This window comes from Triticum aestivum, chromosome 4B (genome assembly GCF_018294505.1).
Source record: "Triticum aestivum cultivar Chinese Spring chromosome 4B, IWGSC CS RefSeq v2.1, whole genome shotgun sequence".
Lineage (NCBI taxonomy): Eukaryota > Viridiplantae > Streptophyta > Magnoliopsida > Poales > Poaceae > Triticum > Triticum aestivum.
In genome coordinates, this window is record NC_057804.1 from 372,821,182 (window position 1) to 372,845,508 (window position 24,327).

A 24,327-nucleotide genomic window follows, 5' to 3' on the forward strand; every position below is an offset into this window, starting at 1 on the left:
CGTTTTGTGCTCAAGTACTTGCTATCGTGGAGGATGATTTATTGAATTATTTGCTATGCTATGTTGAACTATGTGTTGAACTATCCTTTATATCTATCTAGATTGAACTATTTGTGATGCATATTATATGAGAGATCCTAAAATTTTGAGGGTCAGACTATATTGTTGTGTGGTGAATTCTTTAAATTGAAACAATCAAAGTTTTGCACAAAGAAAAGCGGAATTTAAATGGGATAGGACCCTATGGCCATCCTCACTCGCGGTCGTCGCTCGCGGTAAGGTTGAACATTCTACCGCAAACAATATTTAAGTTTCAGGTGCCAGACCGTTGCGGTGCCCTGCTACCTACCACCAGGTCGGCGGTAGGGTTGCGCAGCCTGCCGTCAAGATGCTTGGCGGTAAGGTTGCACTGCCTACCGCGAAATTTTCCCTCTCCGTAGGTACATAATTTTTTTCCTCCCTATATCCGACTGAACTATTATAAAAAAGTCAAAACACTAAATTTGGCCGCAGGCCACTGGACCCGGGACGACGATAAAGGCATGTATAATGGTGTTATCTTACGCGTGCCACGTAAGATAAATACTGAGGTGAAGGAGAGAGAAATCATAAAAAAAGACTTGTCTTTTCTTATTTAAAAGATGATCTCTTAGTACAGTATATCTTATCATGTTTTTAGGAATAACATGTTAATGAAGATAAAACTAAGATGTAATCCATTGTAAATATTTTCTTTTTGTGATATTTAAATTATTACAGGCAAAACTTAAAATAAAGTGTCTTACATGCCCTAATCCGCGGACGGTGGGTGGTGGCTCCTGACTCGGCAGCCTCGATGCTCGAACTAGAATCGTGCCTGTTTGTGGAAGGCAAACCTGCCTACGACTGGCCCCACTCTCTTAACCGACAGCGCGACGCCCGGCCACACTCTTCCGTCAGCGCGGCCGGGGGATACGTGGCCCCACGCGTTGCGCGACCCTGCCACGCCGCGCGCGAGCTGGGCGACGTCTGGAATCTTCAGGCCCTCGTATAAAATCCAATACTCCCACGCCCAAACCGATCCTGTCCAACCGCCGTCAGTCACGTAGAGCACGTACAGGTCCCCAAGCTAGCCAAGCCACCCAACGTGCAAGGCTCACCTTTGCACGACCATGCAGTTCGTTTCCCCCACCCAAACCGCGACGGTGCGTCCTGTTGGAAATATGAGTAATTTACCGAATGATTTTATTAAAGAAATAGTAGATAAAACATGACTAAAATAGCAAATATACAACAATTCATGCAATCTGACAGAGAGAAGGTAAACATCGTCCGCATATATGAACTTGAGGTAAATACATGTAGAACAGTCACTAGATGAAGTTGCTTATACGACATAGAGCCTAACATACGTAGAGCAGAAACTAGAGCCAAGAACTGTAACAGGACTTCTAACAGAAAGGAGAAGAACACGTACGGCACAGCAGCAGCAGAAGCGCTGGACTTGGGGCCGGTGTCCTCGCCTGCCATGTCGTCGAGGAAGTCGTGGACGTCAGGGAAGAAGTCGTCGTCGGCGACCGGATCGTCCGTGATGAAGCTCCCCAAAAATCGCATACATCGGCTCGGCTCATTCCCGCAACCCGCGGCGCGGCGCGGCGCGGCGCGGCGCGTCGTGGCGTGGCGTGGCGTGGCGTGGCGAGGCGGGCGGCGGAGGAGGAGCGCGCGTGGATGTCCCTCTTGTTCTCATGCTCATACAAGTGGGGAAGGAGCCTCCCTTATAAGGAGATCCAACTTCCTCTAAACTAGCAATGTGGGACTAAACTTTAGTAGTATCCCTTGCCTTGCACAAATGGGCTAAGTGGGCCTCTAGGATTTATTAGGAATTTCTGAAATAGTTATTGGGCTGCCCCAATATAGACTAAATTCCAGCAATCCCCCACCAGATCCCAGAGGCACACAGAAATTTGCCTTTGGTTTCAAAACATTGTTTTATATACCGGTATTGCAGTGGAGACTGTTAAGTTGAACTTCCACCTAGAGCTCTATGCTACACTAGTAAGCAACTTGAACAGTGGACTGGGCCTTGAACTGCAAGTTTTCTGCGAATCTAGCTTCACATAAAGCCTTGATCGATACGTGGCTACCGTGGGTCTTCCCCCGGGTGGAGCTTATGCGTCATACTCCATGACCTTTCATGAGTTTACTAGAGAGAACCCTACTCTCATAGATTGCGACGTTTGACAATCAGACTCATATAGGTGTGTTCTTCAAAAGATGTTCTGCAGGACAACATCTCTGCTTCAAAGAGCCACTTAGAACACATTAAGATATACATCAACCTGCCATGCAGATTAGGAGAGTATTGCATCTTCATGGAGTGGTATTTAAAAAATAAGGATACTCTCCTCCCAGTTGACCAACAGCTTGTCTTCCACATCTAATTCACGGGATCTCCGATCACAAAGAATAGGTTACCACTGTGAACAACTCATATTGTGGGTCTCATACCCATCTCCCTCGATGCATTATCTATCACATTACGTGATAGACCCTTAGTGAAAGGATCTGCCAGATTTTTAGACGTTTGGATATAATCCAATGCAATAACTCCGGAGTTTCTCATTTTCCTGACAGACTTTAACCTTCTCTGAACGTGTCTTGATGACTTCATGTTATCCTTTGAGCCGCTCACTTTTGTGATTATAGTTTGATTGTCGCAGTTCATAAGGACACCCGGTACAGGTTTCTCAACAACCGGCAAGTCATTCAAGAGCCGGCGAAGCCAATCTGTTTCAACCGTAGCTGTATCTAGTGCTGTGAGTTCTGCTTCCATAGTTGACCTCGTTAAGATGGTCTGCTTGCAAGACTTCCAAGAAACAGCGCCACCTCCATGAGTGAACACATATCCGCTCGTGGCCTTTATCTCATCAGCATCTGAGATCCAGTTTGAGTCACTATACCCTTCAAGCACCTTTGGATGCCCAGTGTAGTGAATTCCATAATTTACAGTGCCTTTCAAATAACGCAAAACTCTCTCTAGAGCTTTCCAATGCACATCTCCCGGTTTTGAGACAAACCGGCTCAGCTTGCTAACAGCAAAAGAGATGTCAGGTCTTGTAGCACTGGCTAAGTACATAAGCGAGCCAATAATCTGAGAATACTTCAATTGATCTCTAGCAATTCTTCGATTCTTTCGAAGCAGCACGCTAGCATCATATGGTGTTGGAGAGGGCTTGCAGTCACTATAGCCAAAGCGACTCAAGATCTTTTCCACATAGTGAGATTGAAGCAATGTAATCCCACCATCATCATCTCTCAACAACTTGATGTTCAGAATGACATCAGCCACTCCTAAATCATTCATCTCAAAACAGCGAGATAGGAAATCCTTGACCTCCTTAATAACATTCAGATTTGTTCCGAAAATCAGTATGTCATCAACATACAAGCAAAGCATAACTCCCTCGCCCCCACCATGGCGATAGTACACACATTTGTCAGCTTCGTTCACAACAAAGCCTGCAGCTGTTAAAGTTCTTTCGAACTTCTCATGCCACTGTTTGGGTGCTTGCTTGAGTCCGTACAAAGACTTCAGCAACTTGCACACTTTCCCTTCCTGACCATCTATTACAAACCCATCTGGTTGTTCCATATAAATTTCCTCATCCAACTCTCCATTCAGGAAAGCAGTCTTAACATCCATTTGATGAACGAGAAGACCATGTGAGGCAGCTAGTGAAAGTAGAACTCGAATAGTGGTCAGTCGAGCCACAGGTGAGTAAGTATCAAAGAAGTCTTCACCTTCCTTTTGGGTATAACCCTTAGCCACGAGCCGAGCCTTGCACTTTTCAATAGTACCATCAGGCCTAAGCTTCTTCTTGAATACCCATTTGCATCCTATAGGTTTGCACCCATAAGGACGATCAGTGTCTCCCAAGTTTTATTCGCCAAGATGGAATCCATCTCGCTACGAATCGCTTCCTTTCAGTAGTCAGCATCTTCCGATGCATAGGCCTCCGAAATAGAACTGGGAGTGTCATCTATGAGATACACAAGAAAATCATCACCAAAGGACTTTGCAGTCCTCTGTCTCTTGCTCCTAGTAGGAACTTCATTGTTTTTCTCCACAGGACTTTCAAAGTGTTCCACCGAAATGGCAGGTTCGGTAATTGTAACTGGTTCCTGATTCGATGAACTAGGCATCTCCTGATTAGATGAGGTAGCCATATCCTTCATGGGAAAGATATCTTCAAAGAAAGTCGCATCATTCGACTCCATGATCGTACCGACATGCATGTCAGGTACCTCAGATTTTACAACCAAGAATCTATAGCCAATGCTATGAAAAGCATATCCCAAGAAAACACAATCCACAGTCTTTGGTCCAAGTTTCCGCTTCTTTGGAATTGGAACATTGACTTTCGCCAAACAACCCCATGTTCGCAGATAAGAGAGTTTTAACCTTTTCTTCTCCCATTCCTCGAATGGAGTTATCTCTTTGTTTTTTGTGGGAACTCGATTTAGGACATGACATGCTGTCAATATTGCCTCCCCCACCATGCCTTGGAGAGACCCGATGTGTCTAACATGGCGTTAACCAAATCAGTTAGAGTACGGTTCTTTCTTTCAGCCACCCCATTTGACTGAGGTGAGTAAGGAGGCGTCCTCTCATGGATTATACCATGTTCCACACAAAAAGCATCAAATTCATTGGAAAAATACTCTCCACCACGGTCGGACCTAAGCCTCTTGATTTTCCGATCAAGTTGGTTTTCCACTTCAGCTTTATAGATCTTGAAAAAGTTCAAAGCCTCATCCTTAGATTTCAGAAGATACACACAACAGTATCTAGTGGAGTCGTCAATTAATGTCATGAAATATTTCTTTCCACCTTTTGTCAAAACACCATTCATTTCACATAGATCTGAATGTATAAGTTCTAGTGGTGCAAGATTTCTCGTCCCCGCAGTCACATGAGATTTACGAGGTTGCTTAGCTTGCACACACACTTGACACTTAGATCCCTTAACGGTGGTGAAACTAGGGATTAAGTTCAACTTCGCTAGTCGCGATATGCAACCAAAGTTAACATGACAAAGTCGTGAATGCCACACATTTGATTCACTATTGTTGCAAATATGATTAACAACTTTATTGCAAACGTCTGATAAGGATAAACGAAACAGGCCTCCTGACTCATAGCCTTTACCAACAAAGGTTCCATACTTGGATATTACAAATTTATTTGACTCGAAGACAAGCTTATAGCCATCTCTACACAGAAGAGATTCGCTAACAAGATTTTTATTGACGGAGGGGACATAATGCACGTTCTTCAGCCGCACGATCTTCCCCGAAGTAAACTTCAGATCGACCGTGCCAACACCACGAACAGAAGCACTTAAACCGTTGCCCATCATCACGGTTGAAGTCCCTGCGGTCTGATAAGACGAAAACATGGAAATATCACCGCATACATGCACATTAGCATCCGTGTCAATCAACCAATCAGGAGAATGACATACTGAAAGAATAGTGGGAAATATACCATACCCAGCATCCTTCATGTCAATGTCCCCGATGACAACATTAGCGGTCTTGCCGCCTTTCCCAGGATGACGCTTGTCATAGCGATTGGGGCAACTAGGAGCCCAATGATCAGGATCTCCACACACGTGACAAGAACCTTTCTTCTTGTCATTCTTCTTCTTGAAGTTCGTGTGCTGCACAGCCTTGTTCTTCCCATCAAACTTTCCTTTACCATCAAACTTGCCCTTGTTCTTGAACGTGTGGGACTGGAAGTTTTTCTTCTGTACCAGATTGGCACTAGATCCTCCCTCAATACCTCGAGCACGTGTGTCCTTTGCTCTCGCCTTTTCTTCCACATCAAGAGTACCAATGAGATCCGGAACGGAAAACTCCTGCCTCTTATGTTTCAGTAAGGTAGCAAAGTTCCTCCATGAAGGAGGAAGCTTAGTGATGATACCCCCGGCAACAAACTTGTCCGGTAGCATGCAGTTGAAGTGCTCAAGTTCTCTAGCAAATGACTGTATCTCATGAGCCTGCTCAACCACGGAGCGCTCTTCAGTCATCCTGTAATCATAGAATTGCTCCATGATGTACAGCTCAGTGCCGGCATCCGAGACCCCAAACTTGGCCTCGAGTGCGTCCCACATATCTTTTCCATTGTCAATTGACGCATAAGCATCAACTATGTTCTCTCCAAGAACACTCAAGAGCGCAGCCTTAAACAAGGTATCCATTTTCTGAAAAGCTTGTGCCTGTTGGGCATCTTGCTCTCCTTCAGGTTTGCCAAGAGTGGCGTCATAGCAACTCATGGTTTGAAACCATAAGACTGCTCTCACGCGCCACCTCTTATAGTGGATACCCTCAAACATAGGAGGTCTCATGGAAGCAGCAAAACCACTTGGGGTAATTGCCTATAATAAAGTTTTTGGATTGTTGGAAATATGAGCAATTTACCGAATGATTTTATTAACAGAAATAGTAGATAAAACATGACTAAAATAGCAAATATACAGCAATTCATGCAATCTGACAGAGAGAAGGTAAACATCGTCCGCATATATGAACTTGAGGTAAACACATGTAGAACAGTCACTAGATGAAGTTGCTTATACGACATAGAGCCTAACATACGTAGAGCAAAAACTAGAGCCAAGAACTGTAACAGGACTTCTAACAGAAAGGAGAAGAACACGTACGGCACAGCAACAGCAGAAGCGCTAGACTTGGGGTCAGTGTCCTCGCCTGCCATGTCGTCGAGGAAGTCGTGGACGTCAGGGAAGAAGTCGTCGTCGGGGAAGTAGTCGTCGGCGACCGGATCGTCCGTGATGAAGCAGCCAGTAGTCGCGCAAAGCGCTCCCCAAAAACCTTATCACCCTTCTCCCGTACAGGACTCAAAGAATGCGGTTTCAGAGGCCTACTGTCCCGACCTGCGGTGCACGCCGCAAGCCGGGATGAAGAAGATCGTAGCAGCAGCGCAGTGCTCAGGAACCGGTGGCGAGAGGAAGAAGTAGTTCTGGTGCGTCTCTCTGATTTCGCATACCCGTAGTGCGTGGCAAAAATTTAGACATCGGCTCGGCTCATTCCCGCAATCCGCGGCGCGGCGCGGCGCGGCGCGGCGCGGCGCGTCGAGGCGAGGCGGGCGGCGGAGGAGCGCGCGTGGATGTCCCTCTTGTTCTCATGCTCATACAAGTGGGGAAGAAGCCTCCCTTATAAGAAGGTCCAACTCCCTCTAAACTAGCAATGTGGGACTAAACTTTAGTAGTATCCCTTGCCTTGCACAAATGGGCTAAGTAGCCCTCTAGGATTTATTAGGAATTTCTGAAATAGTTATTGGGCTGCCCCAATATAGACTAAATTCCAGCACGTCCATCGTTGCGTGCCGTCCCGCGTTCGCTCGCTTCGGCGGAAAGGCTTGGGATGAGACGTGCCGCGACATGCACCACCACCACGGCACTCCGCGCGCAGTGCGGTGGCCGGACGGAACCCATGCAGGCGCGCAAGGAGGACGGGCCCGTGCCTCAGGAGCGGGTCCGAGAGGAGGACGAGGTGGAGCAACTGGAGTTGCTGGAGGACGAGGCCATGGCCGGGGAAGATGAGGGCCGTAGCCCCACGGACTACGGCCGCCGTGTGCACATCTTCCAAGAGAGCTCCCGGGTGTTCCGGGCCCTCAAGGAGAGCCGTGACAGGGACGGCGGTGCCAAGCCCGGTGCTGCCGCGACGCGCCACGGCTGAAACAACACGCCCCATTCCCTCAGAGGACACGTCGCTCCTATAACTTACTAACATCACGTTTTTCTCATGTACTATGTGTCTAGGCAGATCACTGTATTGAGGTTTCTTTCACGTCATCGATCTGGTATAATGAATATCATCTCTGAAAAAGATGGACGCGATGAACTGTACACGTCGAGGAAGCGGCTCAATAGTACACGGTACACCAAGTGTGCGTTGCCGGCGCCGCCACACAAGCGTGAGTCAGATGGCCTACCGAACGCAAAACCCTCGCTATGCGTACACGAGCGTTCGTCTCGGAAAGAAACGAGACACTCCAATAGCATCACCTCTTTGCCTCTCAATGCTTTAAGAAAAAGAAAAAGATCACCGTAATGCAATTTGCCTCTCAATGCTTTATGAAAAGAAAAAAGATCACCGTTATGCAATTTGCCTCTCAATGCTTTATGAAAAAGAAAAGGATCACCGTAATGCAACATGAGGGCATCTTCAACACCAACACAAAAAAAACACGGTATCCGGCGCGGACCAACGGTGGCGCCGAAGTGGATTTCTTGGCATGCAGAGAGAAGTTGAGAAACCGACTCTAGTGAGAGGCAGTGGATTTCTTGGCATGCGGAGAGAAGGTGAGAAGCCTACTCTAGTGAGAGGCAGTGGATTTCTTAGCATCCGGAGAGGCTATTTTTTTTAAAATAATATATTTTTTTATTAATTTTCATAAATATTATGCTGGGTAATTTTTTTTCAAAAATAATACATCATCAGCCCGCTGCAGGCCGACTGGGTCTAGTCGGCCCACAACAGGCCGATTGGATTCCAGTCGGCCTACAGCTGGCCGACTGGGGGCCAACTGTGGGTTGATTAGGTCCTGTCGCCCACTGTAGGCTGACTGAAGCTAATTGGCCCGCTGTGGTCTAATTGTTTTTGCAAAAAAATAGGCATAAAAAATATATGTTTAAAAAAATATTAATCATGTAATTAAAAAATATTAAACGTGTATAAAAAAAGTTCCTAATGTATAAAAAAATGTACAATATATATGCAAAAATGTTGACATAAAAAGTTTGTTTTAAAAAGTGTTAATCATGTATTTAAAAATTGTTAAATATGTGTATAAAAAATGTTCCTGTTTATATAAAAAATATAGAATGTGTATGAAAAAAAGTTGATACCAAAAAATTAGCCCCGAAGAGAAGCTGAGAAGCCGACTCCAGTGAGAGGCGGCGTCGCTCAAGCGATGCTCCGGTTGTCATGCTGGTTCAAATGCCGACTCCAGTGAGAGGTCACGCTCGTTCTGAATCGACATAAATGCGGTACGAAGGCCTATTCACCGGACACGACACTCTTGGCGGTCGTGCTGCTTTTGTCGTCTGTCGTGCCGCTTTGTGCTGCTTTTATGTTTGTCACGCCACTTCAAATGCCGGCTCGACTGAGAGGTCGTGTCCGCTTGTTTTCGCGTTTGTCACGCCGCTTCAAATGCCGGCTTGACTGAGAGGTCGTGTCCGTTCTGAGCCGATATAAATCTGGCATTGATACTTTGAATCGACGCTGATGGACATGAATGTATGAACGTGTGGCAATTGCTTCGTGCTTGATGCGGGGAAGATTGCGGACACGCTAGGATAATTTTTTCAACAAGTCAGACCTGCCAGACTTCAATAACGCATAGTGGAAAGGAGCAGTTCCCTAATTTGTATCCACTTTTATCTTTACGCTAAAACTTTGCCCTTTTTTTTTTCTTGTGCACATATTAAAACAGCCCTCCATGTCGTTTTCATCCAGCCAAAGGTGTTTCACCATCTCCGAAACATTCTATGGATATTTTCACCCCTCGATACATGTGCCGCTTACATGTGGGGTCATTCATCCATATAAAAAAGAAAAAACTCACTGTCACCTCTCATTCGTCCGATCGCTAACCGGAGGCCCACCCGTCAGTGAAACATCCTTGCGAGGCTCAACGCCGACAACTAATGCGCATGGCGAAGTCCACTCTGCAGGCCACGACGACGGCGGGTGAGGGCAACAGGATGGAGCCGGTACTCGCGCACTGGGTCGAGGAGTGGCCGAAGTTCGTCGGGAGCGAGAATGGGGCGGCAACACTGCTACGACTACGACAACGAAAACGATGCGACACACTATATGGGAGGCTGATATGCCTTGAACGTATCTATATATTTTCTATTTCATGCTAATATAATGTCACTTTTAATAATTTTAATAGCAATTTTATATTAATTTTATTCACTAACCTATTAATTTAGTGCTCAAAGTACGTTTCTATTTTCTACGTGCTTTTGTTTTTCAGAAAATACATATGTGCGGAGGTCAAAAACACCTAAGGATCTCATAAAAAAATTGTGACCAGAACGTCCCAGAAAGTGTCGGGACCTAGGGGGGGGGGGGACCAGGGCCCCACGCAACCAGGTGGCGCGGCTTAGGGTGGACCCTGCGTGGGGTTGCTGCCCCTGGCGACCACCCTCCATCCATTTTTCAGCCTATAAATTTCATGTTTGGCGAAACCCTTCGAGCGAATTTTCTCCAATTTTTTCCACCGCCGCAAGTTTCAATCCAAGGAAATCGAATCTGAGGGCATGTTCTGGCACCTTGCCGGAAGGGGAATCCATCGCTGGAGGCATCTTCATCAACCTTGCTGCCTCCATGACCATGTGTGAGTTGTTCCTTTAGGACTTTAGGGTCCACAATAGTATCTAGATGGCATCATCTCTCCCTTGTTATCCGATTCAAAGTTCCCCTGAGGTGCCTCACATTATCGAGATCCATATGATGTAGTCTATAGTGTGTTTGTTAGGATATGATGAATTGTCACTTTATGACCAGATTATTCATTGAATTCAAGTGAATTTTGTGACGTTTCTTTGTTGCACAATTAAGTAGCTTTGTATGTGCTTTGATCTATTGTTTTCGCTGACCAAGTTTGATGAGTAGTTCTTCAGAGGAAGTCATGCATTGTAGTGGGTTCATTTCTTATGGCGATGTATACCCAAGCAACAGAAACAAACAAGGCACGTATTGTATTATTGCCACTAAGGATAAAATGATAGTTTATTTATCGCACTTGGATCATAGCTTTAATGTTTGCATTATGACCTCTTGCTTATTTGAATGCTCTGTTTGTTATGAACTTAATACTTCGACATGCATGCTGGACAGCGGTCTTAGGGTGATGTATTAGTTGTAGTTGAAGTTGTAGTTGGATAACGGTCTACATATCACAGATGTAATGTCTGTATGATATTATACCATGAATGTGTTGGGAAACGTTGCATGGGAAATAAAAAAATTCCTACACTCACCAAGATCCAATCTAGGAGACAACCATCTACGAGAGGAGATATTGGATCTACATACCCTTGTAGATCGCTAAGCGGAAGCGTTAAGAAACGCAGTTGATGTAGTCAAACGTCTTCGCGATCCAACCACTATCCGTCCTACGAACTCCGATCCAAGTGTCGAACGGACGGCACCTCCGCATTCAACACACGTACGGCTTGATGATGCCTTCACCTCCTCGATCCAGCGAGCGATGGTGAAGTAGTAGCTCAAGTCCTCCGACAGCACGGCGGCGTGGTGGCGGTGGTGGTGGTGGAATCTCAGCAGAGCTTCGCTAAGCACTACAAAGAGGAAGAGGGCTACGAGGGAGAGGAAAGGCAGCGCCGCGGCGTGGATATGTGCTCAAGGGTGCGGCTGCCCTTTCTCTACCTCTCTATATATAGGGGACAGGAGGAGGGGTGGCGCCCCTAGGGTTTCCCCTACGGGGGCGGCGGCCAGGGCAGATGGGATCTCCCCTAGGGTGACTTGCCCCCCAAGCCGGGTGGAGGGAACCCTAGAGGGGGGCGCTCCACCTCTCCTGTTCACATGGGAAAGGTTGAGGGGGCGCATAGCCCCTTAGTGGGCTAGTTTGCCCCCTCCCCTTGGCCCATGTCCCCCGGCCAACACTTGCCGGGGCCCCCGAAACCCCTTTCTGTCATGCTGGTCATCACCCGGTACCCCCGGAACACTTTCGGACTACAATACCCTTCGTCCAATATATCAATCTTCACTTTCGGACCCTTCTGGAGTTCCTCGTCATGTTTGGATCTCATCCGGGACTCAGAACAACCTTCGGTAACCACCATAATGACTCAACTATACTTATATCGTCACCAAACATTAAGTGTGTAGACCTTGCGGATTTGAGAACTATGCAGACATGACCGAGACACCTCTACGGTCAATAACCAATAGCAGGACCTGGATGCCCATATTGGATCCCACATATTCTGCGAAGATCTTATCGGTCGAACCTCGATGTCAAGAATTCAGCTAATCCCGTATGTAGTTCCCTTTGTTTATCGGTATGCACTGGTACATCGAGGTGCTATACAAACGGTTTTTAACCCCTTTCCACGATGACACTTGGAACCATCGCCAATTGAATGTGGGCGATAGGGGGGAGCTTCCCACACGACCTAGAAACCGTCGGAGATAGGGAGCCTTGATGCATATAGTTGCCCCTATATAACCGTTTTCGATGTCCCGCATATCGGAAACACTTCATCCTTGCTACTCGTTTGTGCTTGCATTGCCATCGTAGTCGGAGTTTTGTGGTTTTACCTAAAACCAGGCAGATTCCAGGCACGGGAGTTTTCTAGGCACGTACCAAACTGGCTCTACGTTTACGATGCCTAGCACATCACAAACAGTTCATGATTATAAACTGTGTACGATAGGTAGACATTCATACACATTTAGTTTTCCCGCACCGTATGTGATAGTGTCTGACATCACACACGCTTTGCAAACAGCAACTGTGTGCATTGTTACACACGTTTTCACTCCGTGAACCATGTCGGATTATGATGTATATCGCACACGCTGTGCTTTATTAACCGTGTGCGCCATAATGACCCGCACACCGTAATTTTGCCCTAATTTAATTGCTGCTATTTAAAATTGTACCTAATTTAAACTTGAAAGTAGGCTATAGCTTTGTTCATATCCATCAGGTTCAAACAACCAATGCATTATTCAATTCACAGGTACATATGTTTAAGAATTACATAAGCACCAAATAAAGAATGATGAACCAGGGTTCTATACTTGTACTATTATATATGGTAAATAAAGAGGCAGACATTCTGGTTGTTGAACAAGGTGAAGCGGAATGGCCTTATTGTGCTCTTCTGGATGCAGAAGACACGCACGACTCTAGTCCAACCCCTTGTGATGGCCGGCCGCCAATCATGTAGTTTGAGTGGTAATCTTGAGTAACTGCTTCAGTATCCACTACAAAGGAAAAAGATTCAGACATTGTCATCTAACACAACTCATTACGGGCAGTAAAAAGAAGGCTACAAGGTTCTTACTTACCATCCATTTTAATAACAATCTTTATCAGTTTCCTCACTTGATGCTGGTTCATGAATATCTCATTGCCCCATACGCAGAAAGGGTCGAAGTGTGGATCTTTGGCAATGACATATGTACCAAAAAGCACCAAGTTAATATTAGAAGCTAAACAACAATTGCAAAATGATGTAGTACAACACTCCCTCCATCCCATTATATAAGATTTCATACACGTATATCTAGACATCATCAGAACATTAAGGTAACACGAACATTAAGGTAACACTCTTCCTTGTTGCTATGTGGCCTGGGATTGCATATTTAGTCATTTAGTACAATACATGTTGCTATGTAGCCTCAGATATATTAAATATGGCCCTAGTTAACCTACTGATAAATGGGTTGCAGATATATTCCGTGAAATGTCCGATTCGACGATTAATCCCTTATCAGCCCCCAGGCTATATGGTACCAGCTACCGAGATCCTGAACAGTGAGTACATATAAGCAATGCGATGAAACTAACCTCGATGGAAAAAACAACACTGTTCTCAATATTGTCTTGTATGAGTACATATAAAGGCATGTTAAGCACAACAAGCTAAACATCAACCAAATATATCTATGGTAGACAACATAATCTATAAATGATAGCTTCAGTGTGCAGGCTTAAGCATGCTAGTTAAGCAAAACAAGAAGTGGAAAGGTGTGTTAACTGCATCAGGCATAACATTTATAAATAAGCAAATAGTCATTCAAACTCGTATTGTGCAGGCCTGAAGTACACTAGTTACTGTTAAAAAACCAAAAAGGCATGTTAACTGCAATGTCCTTAACAACAACCAAATATCGTAATTCATAGTGGTATTGTTGAAACTGTTATTGATGAAATTGAATTGCACGGCAAATAGTTGCACATATAGAGCATCACATTGTGAAGAACTGAAATAAACAAGGCATAAGGTCATCTCTAGCCGATCCTTTAAAAGTTAAAGGACTAAAACAATTAGTATATATATATATAGGATGGGTCTATTATGATAACACCCCTTAAGACCTTATTCTGCACACCAAAACGCTTATTCTGCTAACACTAGCAACCGAACCACATGCAACGAGCGAACCCCCACCACCTCTCCCGCATACACCCCTTGTCCACAAGTCCACAAGCCGACTACCCCGGCTCATCTTCTCTGCCCCCAACTCCGAGCCCTGCTCCGCTGTTGTACGCCACCCCGTCGCGCCTCCGCAGCTCGCCTCACCCCACACCTCCACCTTCCACCTCCCTCCACCTCCTTCCTCTTCCACCAACCACCTACCCCCGCTACCTCCGGCGCGCCACCGCCCACATTGGGCCACCCCCTGCCATCCAACCACTGGATCCGAGATGTGCTGACCCCACGCCACCAGATCCGGGCAGTCCCGGCTCCCGGCGATGCCCTGCGCCGCTGGATCAGCCCCAACAAGCTATGCTGCTCCTCCTCTGTGCCCCGCGTTGTGCCAACCGCCGACCAAGACACCACCCCGCGAGCTCCCGGTCGTGGAATCCCCTCTCCTGAGCTTGAGCACTACTCCAACTCTGGCGCGTGGCTGCCGCCATGGAACCGCATCGGCGCCCCACCTCCCCATCCACCCAATCTCATCATTGATCCAGCCAGGCCCGAAGGGAGGAGAGAGGCCGGCTCTATTCCTCCTTTCCGGCGAGGCCTGGGTGCCCCCTCCTCCGGCACGGAGCAGCCACATCGGGTCCCGACACTCGCCACCACCACCTTCGCTCTACACCGCGCTTGGATCCGGGCCACCACTGTCGACGCCGCGTCCCTGGCTTCCCCACTTCCCCTCTGAACATGCAGTGCAGGCGAATATGGTGTGTAGTGCAGCCCGCCCCGGCGTGCAGCTCGGCCCCCGCCCCTGCGTGCAACTCGCTCCCCACCCAGGCCTGCGAGCACCCTCGACCTCCGGCAGTGCCCTTCCCATGGCGCACCAACAGGCTGATTCCACGGCTAGATCCGGCAGTTGCCGTCTCCCTGGTCCTTCTCCTCGTCCTCTCCGACGGTGGTGGCGTGGCAGGGCTCTCCGGCAGCCAGCTCCGGGTCGTTTTGCCATGTTTTGTCCCCTGCTACTCATCCATCCCCCTTCTCTCTGTTTTGTAGGTCCGCCCCCCGGCGGCATTCCATGTAACCACCACGACGAGCGGCTGAACCCGCACCCCAGATCCATCTCTTCGAGTGCTTAGCGGCGAGCTCCATGGCGCGGGATCCCCATCCCATCGGTTATCTCTTCTCCCTTCCCCTCCGCTCCTCTCCGGCGATCTCTCACTAATGTGCTGCCTGCTATTCAAATTTTTCCAGGCTTGAAGTTCACCGGGTACAGACAGGATGACCATGACGAGTCGTTTGGGGGAACACCCACTTGAAGTGTTCAGCCGGCGGAACGCCCGCTCGTGATGACAAACACTCGGACAAAGTTTTGCATTTTTGTAGAAGTTCATTTTGCCATGTGCAGCTGTTCATGTTTCTCGGGCGTGCAGTACACTGAGTTTTGTAAAAAAAATAGGGGACTACTTGCAGAACATGTTGCAAATTCTTGCAGTTTTGGCAATCGATTTTATCTACTGTTCGGTGCAAATTGAGCTCCTGGCTGATCAATTCAGTGCGATGCAGTGCGGTGTGCCTGTTCGCTTAGTTCGACACTCTTCTTGCTTCTTGGGATGTTCTTCTAGTGAACCTCTTTTTTTCTAAAAACTGCCCACTATTGGTAGTAATGTGGTTCACTTCCATGTATGTCGAGGTTTATTTGCACTCGTCTCTGCGGTCCACTCTCGTTTATAAAAAAATGTTTAAAAAAAGAAAACAAAAACTCGTTCGAGAAAATTTACGTCCAACAAAAAGAAATCATGAAGTTCGCTTGACTTTCTGATGCAGTGCGGTTTTCCGTTCGAAGCAGTGCGTTCTTTCATAAAAAATGACGACAAAAACTCACAAAAACTCACCTGAGAAAATTTACGCTCGACAAGAAAATCATGAAGTTCGCCTGACTCTTTGATGTAGTGCGCTTTTTCCGTCTAAAAGCAGTGCGGTTTTCTTCCTCGTTTTCAAAAATTTATGTCCCACAAAAACGAAACCATGCAGTTCTCTTGCCCGTCTAATGCAGTGCGGCATTTCGTCCGATGCAGTGCGGTTTTCAGTCGGGTGAAGTACGCACGTCGATTTAGTTGTCACGAAAAACAGTGTCCGCATTTCGGTAAATTTAAAACTGCTCTTAAACCGTAACAAATTAGAGAGAGTTTTCTACATGAGAAAGTTGCGTCTCGTTGATATCTTTCCAACGACATATCATTTGAATCATTTCAACAACCAGTTTGTAAAAAAATCGCAAAAAACGGCCACTGCCACTTATCATCCGCCACACGATTTTCAAAATTAACTTAAAACCGTAAAGAATCTCAAAAACATTTCAACATATAAAAGTTGCGCCTCATCCATAGCTTTTCAACGATATATTACACGCCTCGTTTTCACAAACGGTTAAAAAACTGGAGCGAAAACAGTACCGAAAATTTGAAAAAAAAATTAAAAAACAGAATTCCGCGATTTAGTAAATTTGAAACTGCTCTTAAACCGTAAGAAATTAGAGAAAAATTTATAGGCGTCGTATCAAGTGCATCCGGCTATGTGTTTGCATCCATGCATCCCATCAACGCTGGCCATCCAACTTAAATCCTACGCTTGATGTAACACACCCCTTAATTTTGCAAAAACATGCCCGCCTCCATCCAGTTATAGTCTGGTGATTTTTCCAAAAACCCCTCAGCCGTGGTCTGGTTTACCGATTCCCTACTACACAATCCTTTTCTCAATGACGATTGCAACCAGTATCAGCGGCGTCACGGACGGAACGCATCTGCTTTGTCGATCGCCGGAATTGAACGCATATCTTTGGATGGTCGCCGCGACGGCGAGGATGGACTGCAACTCCCAGCCCCTAATCGATATGGCAGGCATATTCTGCTCGTGCGATGCGCCGCAACCGATCACCATGGCAGCAGTTAGGGATGGTGCGTCTGATTCAACAACAATGGATGAACTCCCAGCATCGTCCATAAATCAACATTGAGATTGCCTCCCAATCTAGCCACCAAGAAACTCACCTCACTTGCTCAGTTATTTTTGTGGAAAATGCTACCAACGCAGAACAGCAACGGAACAACACGACAGATGGAGGTTCAGGTAATACATAAAAAGAACTAAATGTTTTCTGTACATTATACATGTGTATTTGCTCTCTGGAATCTGGACGACTCATTATGTAAATGTAGGTGCAGCTGAACTGCTGAAGGCAACAATAGGTTGCAAACTCTAATGATTGAGGAAGAATTTGCTACGCCAAAAAAGAAAGCCAGCATTCTTCTATTTGTGAGTTTAATAAACTTTCCTTGACCATGCCATTTTTCAGTTTAGAGATTTATGCATAATGGTGATTATTGTGATTCTATCTTTCAGTGCTGGTCTTTTAAACCAAGATGCGACGAGAAATTGAAGCCTAAAGTGGGGAGGACATTTGAAGGGCTTGAGACCGTGGAGGAGTTATACAAGTCATATAGACATCATGTGTGTTTTGGAGCTCGTGTTGGACAGCAGAAAAAGTTGAACAATGTGGTGGTTAGGAGAAAGCCAGATGATGTTCCGTGATGGCCCTTAGTCTGTTAATATACATGAATTTGAACGAGTTATTAATGTCGATTTCTTTGATGTACTGGATTCTCGTAATGGTTGGAATTATGTGTTTTGTCAAACTGTCTTCCTCTTATTTTCTCTGACTTATGTGTATTGAATGGAGTGTGGCAAGCAGCAATAGCACCAGTACATTATGTCACATAAACATGAAGCATGCTCTGTTTTTCTCATACAAATAATCAACAACTATCACCCAAGAGAAATACAAGTCGAAGAAACTTTGTCATCCTGTGAGCGCTCATCCTTTTATTCAGTTGTATAACAGTACCATCAATTCATCATTTGTTTGGCTGTTAGTTGCTAAAATAGTACCATCGTCGCTGTCGCGGCGACCGTTCGATAAGATGCGTTCTGTTCCAGTGGCATATGAATCACACAAGGAACAACTCAGTTTGCAAACCCACATCAACCTCAACAATAGAATTCACCAGAAGAAATTAAACAATCGTTTTGTTCAAAAAAATTCAGTCAACAACACCTTCACAATCACTTCTTGTTTGTAAGCTTCCAGGTCCGGAAGCTTGCAGCAACAGCAACATGTTCTTGTTTGTGAATATGCGAAAGAAAAGTAGTAACGTGGTCACAAGGAATGCAGAAGCAGCAGGTGATATTATGCCATGCTTCAGCTGTGGCAGATTGTGTACTACAAAACACCTCAAACCACCAGGAACTCGGCAATAAGAAATTTGTTTATTACTGAATTTTTCATTCACAACAAGCTACAGTCACTTGTCTCGGAAGTCTGAACTCACAAGCTACAATAATGTGCAAGTAGTAGATACATTCACCTTCTTGAGCTCTGATAAATACTGACCAACGATATACAATTCAATTCTATAACTGACCAACGATATACAATTCAATTCTATACTTTGAAGCCACACGCAATTCACTACAGACCAATTGCAATGGATAAGCTCACAAGCTACAATCTGTAGGTATACAAGGGGTTGCTGAGTTGTGCTCTTTGCCAACAGGTTTGTTGTAAGCAGGACGCCGTAGTGATGGTGTGCAGGTTGCGTCCGGCGGCGGACTCGGCGTCAGGGACCGGCAAGATGACGGGTGGGCGCGGAGGTAGGCCAAACATGGTGGATCTCGCCGCGGGCGTCAAAAGGATCACCGGGGCCATGGAGTCGTTTGAGGCGGAAGACCGCAGAGGCTGGCCAAGCCAGACAAGCGCGTCCACCGTTCAAGGGATAACCGGACCATGGATCCGTTTGAGGCAGACGAGCGCAGTGGTAGGCCAAGCGCGGCTGCCATCGAAGGATTCACCAGGGCGCCGCCATGGAGCGATTGGAGGAGAGGATCCAGATTAAGAAACTTCTATTTTGGCAAAGGCCTGCTTCTGCCGAGGGGCTATTAGCAAATTAGCAAGAGCTGTTGCGGGCGTATTCTTGCAAATTAGTGTTGCTTTTGATTCCATGCGTCAGATGTTGATCGGCCGGTCGAGGAGTCGAGGGATACACGGATGCACGAACTATACCGGATGCATATGATACGATGCCTATATATATATACACACACAGACGGTCTATTTTGCTAATATTAGCAGAATAACTATTCTGCACACCACTTTCGCACTGCACGCTGAACGCAAGTGCACGTCATTCTTTGAACCAAGTGTGCTGCAGTACTCACACGAGTGAACTTCTCGTCGGAAAAAACTGCACGCGTTATTTTTTTGGTACTGTTTCCGCTCTAATTTTTTAACCGTTTATCGGAATAAGGCGTGTAATATACCGTTGAAAAGCTATGGATTAGGCGCAACTTCGACATGTTGAACACTTTTCGAGATTCCACACGGTTTAAGAGCAGTTTTGAAAATGGCGCAGCCCATGATAAGTGGCAGCGAGCATTTTTTCGCGATTTCTTCCAAACCACTCGTCGGAATGAAGCAAATGAGACGCCTTTGGATAGATATCATCGAGGCGCATCTTTTTCATATATAAATTTGGCGTCATATCATATGCATCCGGTATAGTTCGTGCATCCGTGTATCCCTCGACTCCTCGACCGGCCGATCAACATCTGACGCATGGAATCAAAAGCAACACTAATTTGCAAGAATACGCCCGCAACAGCTCTTGCTAATTTGCTAATAGCCCCTCGGCAGAAGCAGGCCTTTGCCAAAATAGAAGTTTCTTAATCTGGATCCTCTCCTCCAATCGCTCCATGGCGGCGCCCTGGTGAATCCTTCGATGGCAGCCGCGCTTGGCCTACCACTGCGCTCGTCTGCCTCAAACGGATCCATGGTCCGGTTATCCCTTGAACGGTGGACGCGCTTGTCTGGCTTGGCCAGCCTCTGCGGTCTTCCGCCTCAAACGACTCCATGGCCCCGGTGATCCTTTTGACGCCCGCGGCGAGATCCACCATGTTTGGCCTACCTCCGCGCCCACCCGTCATCTTGCCGGTCCCTGACGCCGAGTCCGCCGCCGGACGCAACCTACACACCATCACTACGGCGTCCTGCTTACAACAAACCTGTTGGCAGAGAGCACAACTAAGCAACCCCTTGTATACTACAGATTGTAGCTTGTGAAGTTATCCATTGCAATTGGTCTTTAGTGAATTCGTGTGGCTTCAAAGTATAGAATTGAATTGTATATCGTTGGTCAGTTATAGAATTGAATTGTATATCGTTGGTCAGTATTTATCAGAGCTCAAGAAGGTGAATGTATCTACTACTTGCATATTATTGTAGCTTGTGAGTTCAGACTTCCGAGACAAGTGACCGTAGCTTGTTGTGAATGAAAAATTCAGTAATAAACAAATTTCTTATTGCCGAGTTCCTGGTGGTTTGAGGTGTTTTGTAGTACACAATCTGCCACAGCTGAAGCATGGCATAATATCACCTGCTGCTTCTGCATTCCTTGTGACCATGTTACTACTTTTCTTTCGCATATTCACAAACAAGAACATGTTGCTGTTGCTGCAAGCTTCCGGACCTGGAAGCTTACAAACAAGAAGTGATTGTGAAGGTGTTGTTGACTGAATTTTTTTGAACAAAACGATTGTTTAATTTCTTCTGGTGAATTCTATTGTTGAGGTTGATGTGGGTTTGCAAACTGAGTTGTTCCTTGTGTGATTCATATGCCATTGGAACAGAACGCATCTTATCAAACGGTCGCCGCGACAGCGACGATGGTACTATTTTAGCAACTAACAGCCAAACAAATGATGAATTGATGGTACTGTTATACATCTGAATAAAAGGATGAGCGCTCACAGGATGACAAAGTTTCTTCGACTTGTATTTCTCTTGGGTGATAGTTGTTGATTATTTGTATGAGAAAAACAGAGCATGCTTCATGTTTATGTGACATAATGTACTGGTGCTATTGCTGCTTGCCACACTCCATTCAATACACATAAGTCAGAGAAAATAAGAGGAAGACAGTTTGACAAAACACATAATTCCAACCATTACGAGAATCCAGTACATCAAAGAAATCGACATTAATAACTCGTTCAAATTCATGTATATTAACAGACTAAGGGCCATCACGGAACATCATCTGGCTTTCTCCTAACCACCACATTGTTCAACTTTTTCTGCTGTCCAACACGAGCTCCAAAACACACATGATGTCTATATGACTTGTATAACTCCTCCACGGTCTCAAGCCCTTCAAATGTCCTCCCCACTTTAGGCTTCAATTTCTCGTCGCATCTTGGTTTAAAAGACCAGCACTGAAAGATAGAATCACAATAATCACCATTATGCATAAATCTCTAAACTGAAAAATGGCATGGTCAAGGAAAGTTTATTAAACTCACAAATAGAAGAATGCTGGCTTTCTTTTTTGGCGTAGCAAATTCTTCCTCAATCATTAGAGTTTGCAACCTATTGTTGCCTTCAGCAGTTCAGCTGCACCTACATTTACATAATGAGTCGTCCAGATTCCAGAGAGCAAATACACATGTATAATGTACAGAAAACATTTAGTTCTTTTTATGTATTACCTGAACCTCCATCTGTCGTGTTGTTCCGTTGCTGTTCTGCGTTGGTAGCATTTTCCACAAAAATAACTGAGCAAGTGAGGTGAGTTTCTTGGTGGCTAGATTGGGAGGCAATCTCAATGTTGATTTATGGACGATGCTGGGAGTTCATCCATTGTTGTTGAATCAGACGCACCATCCCTAACTGCTGCCATGGTGATCGGTTGCGGCGCATCGCACGAGCAGAATATGCCTGCCATATCGATTAGGGGCTGGGAGTTGCAGTCCACACTACTAGAAAAACCTCTACTAATGGCGCACCTATTATGGCCATTAATGGCGCATCTGTGGTGCGCCACTAACAGCCCGCCATTAGTAATTTTTACTAATGGCGCACCAGTGGTGCGCCATTAGTATCTGGTATACTAATGGCGCACCACTGGTGCGCCATTAGTATAGGCCACGGTGCGCCATTAGTATGCCTCCCAGGGACCAGGTGCTTTGGATACTAATGGCGCACCACAACTAGATGCGCCATTAGTAACCGCGGCATACTAATGGCGCACTTTCCTGTGATGCGCCATTAGTGATGCGTCATTTAGAATCTAGATCTGGATCGTGATTTTTTGCCCATTTTTTTGCTCGTTTTTTTTTGCTTGTTTTTTGGCACGACAATATTCTCAAATTTTGTTCCTGTTGTTTTTGGATCTTGTTGCCATGGTCTTTTGCCGGAGAGGAGGAGGAGGAGCTCACCGGAGAGGAGGGAGGAGGAGCTCACCGGAGAGGAGGAGGAGGAGCTCACCGGAGAGGAGGGAGGAGGAGCTCACCGGAGAGGAGGAGGAGGAGCTCACCGGAGAGGAGGGAGGGAGGAGGAGCTCACCGGAGAGGAGGGAGGAGGAGCTCACCGGAGAGGAGGGGATTTTTTGCCTCACCGGAGAGGAGGGAGGAGGGAGAGGAGGGAGGAGGAGCTCACCGGAGAGGAGGGAGAAGAAACCATGAGGGGAGGGGAGGGGAGGGGAGGGGAGGGGAGGGAAGGAGGGAGGAGGGAGGAGGGAGGAGGAGGTCGCCGGAGAGGAGGGAGAAGAAACCATGAGGGGAGGGGAGGGGAGGGAGGGGAGGGGAGGAGGGAGGAGGGAGGAGGTAGGAGGAGGTCGCCGCAGAGGAGGAGAGAAGGGAAGATGAAATGAAGAGAGGAGGAGAGGACCAGCCATATATACGGCATACTAATGGCGCACCGCGGGCAGGTGCGCCATTAGTAATTTTTTTTATTTTTTTGATTTATTTTGAATTTTGAAGGCGGGAAGATACTAATGGCGCACCATGGTCAGGTGCGCCATTAGTATTTTTTTTATTTTTTTGATTTATTTTGAATTTTGAAGGCGGGAAGATACTAATGGCGCACCATGGTCAGGTGCGCCATTAGTAAATTTTTTTATTTTTTTGATTTATTTTGAATTTTGAAGGAGGGAAGATACTAATGGCGCACCATGGGCAGGTGCGCCATTAGTAAGTTTGAATTTTTTTGATTTTTTTTGCCTCTCTAGATCTTAAAAGCCCCGTATTTTTTTTTCTGTTAGGTTTTTAAGGATTTTGAAAATGTTTAACGGGGTTCCCCCGGTTAAATTTGGATGTAACTTTTCGAGTAGATGATTTTTCATATAAAAAACTTTTTCATCCGAGTTAGTATGCAAAAGTTATGCCCATTTTTACAAATTCTCGCGAGATTTTGCAAATGAAGTCAAAATTCATATTTGCAAATTTTCCCAACAACTAGGCCACATATCACATGGGAAACTTATTTTCTTTTATTTTTTTTGACATTTTTATCATTTTGTTTTATTTTTTTTAAACTGAAAAGGCGATCCACAGGGGGGGTGCATTCGGTGGAAGTGGTGTCCAAGGTTACTAATGGCGCACCGTGGCATGGTGCGCCATTACTAGTTTAACCAGTAATGGCGCACCACACACACGGTGCGCCATTAGTATGTTTGGACAGGCGCACTAGTTCAAAAAAATTTTTGGTACTAATGGCGCACCGTAGGCAGGGTGCGCCATTAGTAGTTTCAACACTAATGACGCATCAGAAGGTGGTGCGCCATTAGTGCCATTTCCATCTATAGCCCTTTTCCTAGTAGTGCCATCCTCGCCGTCGCGGCGACCATCCAAAGATATGCGTTCAATTCCGGCGATCGACAAAGCAGATGCGTTCCGTCCGTGCCGCCGCTGATACTGGTTGCAATCGTCATTGAGAAAAGGATTGTGTAGTAGGGAATCGGTAAACCGGACCACGGCTGAGGGGTTTTTGAAAAAATCACCAGACTATAACTGGATGGAGGCGGGCATGTTTTTGCAAAATTAAGGGATGTGTTACATCAAGCGTAGGATTTAAGTTGGATGGCCAGCGTTGATGGGATGCATGGATGCAAACACATAGCCGGATGCACTTGATACGACGCCATATATATATAAAGTCTATTAGTAACCCAGGGTGAAGAATAAGTAATTCTTCATCCTGGCCGAACGATCGAGCCGTAGCCCTCCCTTGCGCCCAACCATGCCA

The 24,327-nt window shown here is 46.0% G+C and overlaps 1 protein-coding gene and 2 long non-coding RNA genes across 3 annotated transcripts; 2 read left to right on the forward strand and 1 right to left on the reverse strand.

Annotated features, from left to right (window-relative positions):
- The first annotated feature begins 7,406 nt into the window (after positions 1–7,406).
- Positions 7,407–7,740, forward strand: LOC123094843 (uncharacterized). The gene has a single exon (XM_044516726.1). It carries the CDS (start codon positions 7,426–7,428, stop codon positions 7,738–7,740), a length of 315 nt encoding a protein of 104 aa, XP_044372661.1. The 5' UTR covers positions 7,407–7,425.
- Positions 7,741–16,985: 9,245 nt separating this feature from the next.
- On the forward strand, positions 16,986–17,786 carry LOC123094844 (uncharacterized). The gene is made up of 3 exons (XR_006446004.1): positions 16,986–17,321; positions 17,411–17,507; positions 17,595–17,786. It is a non-coding gene; the product is annotated as an uncharacterized lncRNA (long non-coding RNA).
- Positions 17,787–21,326: 3,540 nt separating this feature from the next.
- LOC123094845 (uncharacterized) lies at positions 21,327–22,115 on the reverse strand. Its single transcript, XR_006446005.1, has 3 exons — positions 21,792–22,115; positions 21,606–21,702; positions 21,327–21,518 (listed from the first exon to the last, which is right to left on the reverse strand). It is a non-coding gene; the product is annotated as an uncharacterized lncRNA (long non-coding RNA).
- Between the last annotated feature and the right edge of the window lie 2,212 nt (positions 22,116–24,327).